The sequence below is a fragment of the Lipotes vexillifer genome, unplaced genomic scaffold (assembly GCF_000442215.2).
Source record: "Lipotes vexillifer unplaced genomic scaffold, Lipotes_vexillifer_v1.1 scaffold802, whole genome shotgun sequence".
NCBI lineage: Eukaryota > Metazoa > Chordata > Mammalia > Artiodactyla > Lipotidae > Lipotes > Lipotes vexillifer.
The window spans coordinates 2,004,987-2,014,727 of record NW_006790237.1 but is presented as its reverse complement, the minus strand read 5'-3'; the positions used below and the strand labels follow the sequence as shown (position 1 = coordinate 2,014,727).

The 9,741-nt window shown below is 52.4% G+C and overlaps 1 protein-coding gene across 1 annotated transcript in view; it reads left to right on the top strand.

Annotated features, from left to right (window-relative positions):
- Positions 1-1,845, top strand: part of KLK1 (kallikrein 1) — a 4,947-nt gene extending 3,102 nt beyond the window's left edge. Inside the window, exons 3-5 of the mRNA XM_007463411.1 lie at positions 492-778; positions 925-1,061; positions 1,642-1,845. Of these exons, the coding sequence (XP_007463473.1) occupies positions 492-778; positions 925-1,061; positions 1,642-1,797 (580 nt within the window). The 3' untranslated portion in view covers positions 1,798-1,845. The remainder of the gene's footprint in view (positions 1-491; positions 779-924; positions 1,062-1,641) is intronic.
- The last annotated feature ends 7,896 nt before the right edge of the window (positions 1,846-9,741 follow it).

The window sequence follows — 9,741 nt, the reverse complement described above, 5'->3', positions numbered from 1 at the left end:
CCCCCTCCTGTGCTCCTCCGTTTCTCTCTCTCTCTCTCTCACCCCTTTGCCTCCTCTGCCTCTGTTTCTCATTCTCTCTCCTTTCTTCCTCCTCTCTTCCTCACTTGGTCCGTTTCTCACTCTCCTGCCTCGTTCTGTCTTTTCCCTCCCTTCCTCTTTGTTTACTCTGTTCTTCACGGTCTCTGTCTCTCCCTCCTCCTGTCTCCGATGTGCTCCCTCTATCTCACTGTCTCCCCTCCATCTCTCCCACCCTCTCTACTGTTCTAAGCTCTTCTTTTAACTTCATTTCTGTCTGTGACATTGTCACATTCTTTCATCTATTTACTCGCAGTCTCTTTGTTTTCTGTGACTCTGTATCTTCCCTCGGTCTCTCTCTCGCTCTCCCTCTCTCCCCCGCTTCCTGTGTCTCTTTCTCATTTTGGACCCTTCCTCATGCCCTCCCTTTCTGCCTCCTCTCTCATTCTCATCGTCTCCACCCTCTCCTTCACCAGCAATTACCAGCTCTGGCTGGGTCGCCACAACCTGTTTGAGGACGAAGACACAGCCCAGTTTGCCCATGTCAGTAAGGACTTTCCACACCCCGATTTCGACCTGAGCCTCCTGGAGAACGACACCCTCCCCACAGGGGAGGACTACAGCCATGACCTCATGCTGCTCCGCCTGGAGGGGCCCGTCCAGATCACAGAGGATGTGCAGGTCCTGGAGCTGCCCACCAAGGAACCCCAACTGCAGAGTACCTGCTATGCCTCTGGCTGGGGCAGCATCGAACCAGATAAGTGTATGCCAGGGCCACACTGTGCAGCCTGGAGCCCAGGCACCTGGGTGTAAGGGAGGAGGGGCCTGGGGACCTGGACTCTGGAGTCTGGGGGAGGAGGACTGAGGGGGTGGGGTCTGGCCACAGCCGTGTTTCTCCCTGGCCTGTAGTCATTTACCCAGATGATCTCCAGTGTGTGGACCTTACTGTCCTGTCCAATGAGGTGTGTGCCAATGCCCACCCCGAGAAGGTGACAGAGTTCATGCTGTGTGCTGGACACCTGGAGGGCGGCAAGGACACCTGCGTGGTGAGCCAGCCTGTCCCCTGGAGCCTTGAAGTGCTGGGGGAGGGGACTCAGACTCTGGACTGGGGTTCAGAGCTAAGCAGGCATCTGTCTCCATAGCTTCCCAGCTGTAGCTCTCTGCCTCCTTTCCTTCCTGTATCCCCATCCCGGTATCCTTCGTATCTCCCTCCTGCACAAAATAATAGTTCACCTGCTCCTCTAACACAAGCTTACTGTCCAGTCAGAGAAAGCTTCTCCGGAGAGGTGACATCTGACATGAGCCCTGAGGGTGGGAGTGTCCTATAGATGGGTCCTCCCCACTGATCTGTCTGCAGGGACCATCCCCCTCCTGGATCCAACCCCCGCCCCCAACCCCGGGGAAGAAACTGGACCCTGAGGTCCCATCCCCATAGGCAGGACTCGAGCCACTGTCCCCTCTGTTGGAATCCCCGCTGATGTTCTGGGAGTGGACTCTGGAGACAATTGTCTCTTTCCCCAGAGATGGGGAGTCGCTGTCTGGATCTGTGCACCCAGGTCCAAGTGCTGGAGGCCCCCAGGCCCAGCTAGCCTCTCTCACGCTCTCCCCCTCCCCCTTGTGCTGTAGGGTGACTCAGGGGGCCCGCTGATCTGCGAGGGTATGTTTCAGGGAATCACGTCCTGGGGCCACATCCCGTGTGGTGCCCCCAATAAGCCCTCCATCTACACCAAAGTGATTTTGTATGTGGATTGGATCAAGAAGACCATGGCTGACAACCCCTGAATGCCCCCGCCCTGTCCCTTACCCCCAGTAAAATCGAATATGCATCAACTCCTGGTGTCATTTGGCCTTCCAGACGCTAGACACCTGGGAACTCGGGACCCATCCGGCCCAGACTAGAGCCTCCCCAGCCCTCCCGGTCTCTCTCGGCGGGAGATGTGCAGTTATGATCAGACGACGGGAAAGGAAGGATCAGAGGCAGGTGTGGACAAAGAGGCAGAGAAAGGCTCAGACCCCAAAGGACAAGGCAAGAACTCTGAGCCCCACTCTGCCCTGGGGGAGAGCACGAAACGGAGGCTCGGACTCTGAGAGACAGGGCCCACGTTTTATTGTGGCAGGGAAGCCAGGAAGGGGCGGGGGGTATAATTGCAAGCCACACCTCCCTGGGGAGGGGTCTGTTCCGCCGAGGAGCGTGGCTACATCAAAGGCTGGGCAGTGGCGTGTCGGCCCGGGTCAAGACTGGACATCCTGGGGCGGTGCTGGCCCTCGGAGGGGTAGGAATTCCTATGACGAAGTGCGGCCAGCGAGGGCTGGACACCTGGGGGCGGGGCCTAGCTAAGCTCGGGGGCGGGGCCACACCAACAGGCCACACAGCCCAGGCCGAGTGCAGAACTGGAGGGGGCGGTGTTGGACTTCCGGGGTGGGGGGCAGGGTGAGGACTGAGCGGGAGCCTTGCCGCAAAGGGAGGGCCCTGGCTCGAGGGGTGGGGCTTTGTCACCTGTTCCCGGAGGGTTCTTAGGGAGTGGGACCTCCAGGAAAGTCTAATCTCGGGCGCGTGGCCAAGATGAAATGGGTGGGCCCGGCACCTGGCGGCGGTTAGGCGTCAGTGTCCTGAGAAGCTCGGGTGCAATTGCTTAGAGAGGCTTAGACGGGGGTTCTTGGGGAGGAAGTGAACTGGGCTCTTCCTCGGTGCTCTTGGAGTCTGGGTCTGACTGCGGCTGTTCGGACATGGACTTCAGGGTGCTCTGCTGCGAGACGCACCGGCGATGGCTCACCCGCTGCTCCATGGAGGGCCCCCTTTTGCCCCACATGCCCACGTAGTTTAAGTAGCTCAGGGTTCCTGGGGGTGGGGGCCAGATGGGCTGGTGGACTCCGAACCCCGCCCTAGGCCCCGCCCTGTCCCTCGAGGCTGACCTCCCCGGGGGTCCGCCCCAATCTGGCCAGAAGCCCTGCCTGGTATTCTCCCCGGGTTCCGCCCCCTGCCCTGCCGAGACCCCGCCCCTCCCTCCCGAGGCCCTGCCCTCACCGGCCCCCAGCGTCACGGCGCCGGCGCCCCAGCACAGGTAGTTGGTCACCAGGTAGGATACCTGTGGCCTCGGTTGGAGCGTCTCACAGTTGGCTACAAAGAGCGTCAGGCTGAGGACAACCAGGAGCCCTGCACTGGGGGTGGGGCCAGGGATGGACACGAGGCTGGACAGGGACCCCGAGGCCCCCAGAAAGAGAAAAGAGACACATCCTCTCCCACCCTCCGTGACAAGGGCGCGCGCGCGCAAACACACACACAAGACAGACAGAAAGATACCAGGAGGGGGCGGAAAGAAAGAGTGGGAACCAGGAAGAGAGTGAGAGGCCCAGCACACTCACCCCGACTGAGAAGGATATAGAACTGAGAAACACACAGGGAGGGTGGGACGGAGAGCCCAAGAGGCATTCAAAGACAGGGACCCAGCAGGACAGAAACTCTGAGACACACCTCCGCAAAGCCAGAAAGAGAGTCCCGGGGAGAGATGCTGAGGTAGGGAGGTCACCCCTTCCCCCAGAGAAACACTTACCGATGCAAAAGCTGAGGGAACTGAAGATGAGGTCCGCCCTGTTAAGGCGGCGGAACGCTGGCCGGAAGGAGAAGCCCATGGCCAGGAGGAGGACCAGACACAGGGTCAGGGCCAGGATCATGAAGCCCATGCTCATGTGGATGAGAACTGGAAGGAGAGGGGGAAGTGCCCCGGAGTCACCCCCAGATACTCTCCAGGGTCACCTTCCCAACTCATCCCCACTCACAGCCCTGAGCAACATCCCCAACAGACACCCCCAAACTTTAGCTACAGACATCCTCAAAATCACCCCCACTGCCCTCGCCAAAGTCACCTCCTTGAAACCCCAAAATGACTCCCACTCTCACAAAGTCCACCCCGTGTACCCATGACGTTAACCCAAAGTCTTTAAAAATCGTGAATCACTATGTTGTACACCTGAAACTTATATAATACTATAAGTCAACTATATCTCAATTCTTAAAAAAGTCATCCCCACTTGCACCCTCAAAGTTGTGCCAAATCACCCTCTCTTACCCCAAAGTCAATCCTAGACACTCTCACGATCAACCCCACACATACCTCCAAGGTCACCCCACAGATGACCCCTGAGTCACCCCCACTCACATCCTCAATTCACCCCACAGAATCATCTCTATTATTTCCAGAGTCATCCCCACAGTCACCCCTAAAGTTATTCATACTCCCAAAAGATGCCCCACAGCAAATCACATTAAGAACCTTCCATACCAATCCCGGGCACTCCCAGTAGCACCCTTAGTCACTTTAATCACCTCTAAAGTCATGCTACTCCTCTCCCACTCTTACCCCAAGTTTCCCCAATGACCCCACTCACACCCCCAGACCTCCCCGGGTATCCCAATGTCACCCCCATTCACACCCTGGAGCCCCTCACAGACATTCTCCAAATCACCCTCCTGACATCCCCCAGAGCACACACACAGATGTACACACAAGAAAATTTCCAAATACTCTAAAACCAAAGTACCTAAAAGACGTAATCACACTCGGTGTAAAATTGATATTTATCCAATTTGCGTTTCAGTATGACAAGAGTTTCGGCTCCTTCTGAGAATTACACTTCTCCCTTTTAGCCCTTTCCTGCTTTGCCTACTTTTGAGCAGTGCAAGACTGTTTCAGCCAAATGAGCTAAGACGCCATTTGCTTTGTTTCTGGCAAACTGCACATATTACAAAATAGCAATAGTGCTCTCAGGATCAATCACATAATCCTGGTTGAGAGTTTTTCATGACATACCCTGCCCTCTGGGGCCACAGAGGTAGTCATGTGACTCTGGCTGAGCCAATCACAGTGCCCCATGACCCAGAAGTGGTGATTGGCTCAAACATGGGCACATGATCAAAGCCAACCAATCAAGCTCTTCCCAGGGACTTTTTCTAACTGAAGCTGTCAGGGACCAGCTCTTTCTTCTCTAATCAAGAGGATTATGAGCTTGGAGCTGCCTGAGCCTTGGGCCCAGCCTCCTAGGTGACTGGAGAACTGAGAGAGTAAAACTAAGAAGAAAAAGCAGACAAGAGGAGGAGAGAAAGAGAGTTGAGATGTCACTCAAGTCCCCGGCTCTTGTCATCCCAGAGACAAGCCCACTCTGTAGTGTGATCAGAAGGGACGGCCATTTGCAGCTTACCTCCGCACCATGCATTTCGCCTTCCTGCCGTTCCTCACTTGGAGTCCCAGTTAAAAGCCAGTCAGTACGTTGCATTGCTCTAGTCACCACGCTTGGTTTGGGGGTACCTTGTGACCCAGTCACACAGGACTTTTGCAGGAAATTTCTGCACTCTTTTTTTTCCTGCCGGACCTGAGGTCTGAGTTGTTAGCAGTTCTGCCAGTCATTCTTCCGTCTGCTTTCAGGTTCGTTCCCCAGCCTTCTCTGTTCTACATTACAAGGACTACATTTCCCAGCCCCCTTTGCTCACTGACTTATCTCCGTTTGGCTCATGGGAGGCCCCGGCAAAAGACTGGCTCTAGGGGGATGGGACAAGCCAGGGTATTTATCCTCCCCTCTCTCTGCCTCAGTTGGTGTCTTCAGCCATCGATGCATTTCTTCTGTGATTGTAGCCACCTCTAAGCAAATCTCAGCATGAGTCTACGCCCTCCAGATGGCTCCAACTTCCGGGCTCCGGTAATATACTTCCTCCCTTTGTTCTTCTGGCGTAGGGGCCTAGCAGCTTCCGGAGTTGCTGATCCCTGATTTGCCTCACCATTCCTACTCGGCTTCTCAGCTTCCCTATTACCCATGAAACCAATTCCCTATACTTACTTCCCTCTGAAGCACCTAGAATGATTTTTTTGTCTTTCCTGACTGGATCCTGCCTTGCCACTATATGGAGCCTTGAGAATGAAGCCCACTCAAGTAAGTAACCAAGAAACAGACCGACAGTAATGTCTGATGCAGTCACTTGGACCGCTGAGTGCAGCCATATCTGAAAGCATTTCTACCCCCATACTTTTGCACTTGGGTGAGCCTGTAAATTCCTTCACTCAAGCTAGTGCAAGTTACAGTTTCTGCCACCTGTGATTCCAAAGACTTACGACTAATTCAGGTCCCTTCTGTAGGCTCCTGGCAAGGAGCACAGGATTCAGTACTGCCTGAATACCACCCACCACCGTCACAGTCAAACCCTAAAACACACACGCACACACACACAAAACCTTAACTGAATGTTCGGCAAAGGTGGAGAATTTAGACTACGTAAAAATCCTAAATTTCTGCACCTAAAAAATAATTAAAACCTTCACAACCTATTTGTTATTTCTTATGCCAACCACAAAGCTTTGTATATTCATAGCATTCAATAAATGGTGATTTACCTTTAAAAGAGAACTGTAATGCTGCCATGTGTGGTTTTTAAATGATATATAAATAAATACATACCTACATATGTGTGTGTATGTATATATATTCTTATGTGTATATAACCATAGCCATTTTCTCATATATGCAGAGAATATGACTAGCAGAACACACAAGAGCTTAAAATGGCTTGGTGACATCGGTTGCCCCCAGGAAGGGCAACTGGGAGGGACGGGGGGCAAAAATGAGAGGGAGACGTTTGCATTTTTTTAAATGTTGAACCACGTAAATATATTACCTGTTCGAATAAAATAAAAGTCATTTAAATTTTAAAATAAGGAAAAAATTTTAAATCACACAGAGGTATTCCCTGGCGGTCCAGTCCTTAGGACTCTGCGCTTTCACTGCCAAGTGCCCAGGGTTCAATCCCTGGTGGGGGAACTAAGATCCCAAAAGCCACGTGGTGCAGCCAAAAAGTAAAATAAAATCAAATAAAGTAAAGTAAAATCAAATAAAATCACACAGAGTTAACATTTCAGAACAAATGAGGAATGTAATGAATATTCACCATTCTTTTTTGTCTTCCCAGCACCTTTGAACACCAGTCCTATGTTTGGGGCATTTCCCAATGTTTGTATCCACACTTCCCAGCAAGGAAACCAGCCTCTTACTGCTAGGACCTCAGCATGTGACCAGGTTCCACCAATAAAATAGAGCCACGCTAAACTTGGAATCAGCAGCCAGGAGAAATAGCCATGAAATCTCTTCTAGTCGGGGTGGCTGCAACTACCTCCAGGGTCCTGGGGCAGCAGAGAAAGAGGTTCCCCAGTGGAGTCCAGGCCTAGAGAGACTGGGCCCCACACATCAAGCTCCAGTGTGTGTGACCAGTCAGCCAGTCCTGATCACTCAGTCCCTGGAGCCCAGTTCCCTGGCCTCACAGAGAGTCTATAAGCTCCACAATATCCTGGGTAAATCTATTTTCTGCTTAAACCAGCTTGAATTGGCTTCTGCTGCTTGTCATGAGAATCCTGACTTCCACATGGGGAGTGTATATCAAAGCCTTACAAAATTGCACCAGCCCTTTTGAAGCACAGCTATTCTGCTCTTGCAAATATATCCCCCAAGAGGAGTCATGCTCAAAGTACTGTAAATAGAGGGGGAAATTGTGCACGGTTGCTTTTGCCCACCCAGCATCCAGTCCCATTCTTCTGGCAAAAGCAACTTGATATTGTTCAGAGGAACTCTCTGCCCACCCTCTGTCCTTGTGATTCTGACAGAAATGACCCCCTCCGTTGACTCTTTAAGAAAAGCATGTGATTCAGACCCAGCCAAACACAGCATGACGTGCTCCTGACCACAGCAAATGATTCAGGGAGGAGTGAGAAATCCCAGGGTAGTTAATCTGATCCCATCGGAGCTCATCCTGAGACCTCTGTGTGAGGGCCACAGAAGAAAACTTATTCTCTTTTCTTCATCGTTGCTTACAGGAAAAAAATGGGACCCGGGAGCTGCTGAGAGCCCCACTGCCACTGTATGAGCACAGCTTGCCTGAGGGCCCAACACAAAAGGATCCTTCAAGGAGAGATGGCAAGAGACAGATACCTTTTGAGCACCTGGATCCCGAAGCAGGGACAATTTATGCCTGCAGACTTTTCCATAACTTGAAACCAGCTTGAGTTTGAGAGGTATATAAGAGAAAGAGATACTCAAAATAAATAAATAAGATTAATACCACACAATATCCTGGAGGTTTTATGAGCACTTATTTGAGATCTGAAATGAAGGTAGGTACACTGGCTGGTGGGGTGGCGGATCCTTATAACAAGAAGAAGAAATCTGGGTGTAGCACTTACTATGTGCCAGGCACCGTTCTAATTCCTTTACGTGTTTTAACTCACGTATTCCTCAAACAGCCCATGAATTGGTACTACTATCACTGACATTATAGAAATGAGGAAACTGAGGCACACAGCGGTGAAGGAATATGCCCAAGATCACCCAGCTACCACGTGTCTGAGCCAGGATTCAAACCCAGAGCTCTGGCTCCAGGGTCTGGGCTGCCTCTGTGGCAATTCTCAAAAGCACTGGAAACGCGGAGACCTACAAGGAGGCAAAATGTTTCTGAAGGAGCTGGAAGGCTCTTGTTATCTTAAAAAAAAAAAAAAACCCACTATTTTCAAAAGAGTGAGAGAGAGAATGATGGTGTCTAGCCATCTAGTCATGAGGCAGATTGGGTTTTGGCCAAGTGTAACGCCCATCTTCCCATGAGGAAACAGTCCTGTTTCCTCATAAGCCCACATATAACTCCAGGAAGCTCCCTCATAAGGCCTTCAGAGAATCTCCAGAGACCCTCTCAAGAATTCTAAAGATTCCCCCCCACAACCAAGAACACCCAAAGAGATTCCCCCAGAGATTCTCTCCCCTGATCATCTCCAGAGACCACCCCGCCCCCAGAGCATCCCAAAGCCTGCCCAGGCTCCTACTGACCGGTGACTTGGCCCAGGCTGGCGCACTTGGGCTTCCCGCAGTTGGTCCAGAAGCCCAGGTAGCCAGCGTAGGAGCCCTGCAGGTAGGCCATACGCCCATCCAACGTGCTGAGCAGCATCAGGGTCGCCAGGATGTTGAAGACAAGACACCAGCCCTGCAGGACAAACTTGCGGTCCTCCTCCCAGGAAGAGGTTTGTTCCGCTGGGAAAGAATAGAGTTCTGGAGGCCTGGCTCTGCCTGCATCACTCTGTTGCATCCTAGTCTCCATCTTCGAACACAGCCACGTCTCCACCCCGACCCTAACCTTGCCTTTTACCCCATTCTCAGTCCCCTTCCACCCACAGCCATCTTCCCATCCCCACCCAAACCGCAATCCAAATTTCATCCCTATCTCTGTTTCCTGTCCCATCCCAGCACCATCCACAGCCCCGTGCCATCCCCAATATTCTCCCTGTCCTAAACCCTGAACGCAACTCCATTCCCATCTCTAACCCTAATGCACATCTCCTCTCCCACCCACTACCCATCCTAAGCCCAAACCAACTTGTTTTGTCTCCAACCTCATCCTCTGCTCCCTATTCCTCAAAGCCCAGCTCCATCTCCACTCTCAACATCGTCCCCTTATCTCCATCCCTGTCACATATCCCAACCCAGGACACAGACAACTATGACACAGGTTCCAAAATGTGTTCATGAGGCCAAGACCCATGGTGCCAAAAGAGTGAACACGGGTGGTGCACCCGACATTGACCAAGGGCTGTGATCTGCCAACCTTCCAGCTGGCAGGGACCCTGACCCTGCACTGCTCACTTACCTCCAGCTACGCTGGACTTCACAGGGTCCCTCCCACGCACCAAGAGACTACCTTGGGGCCTC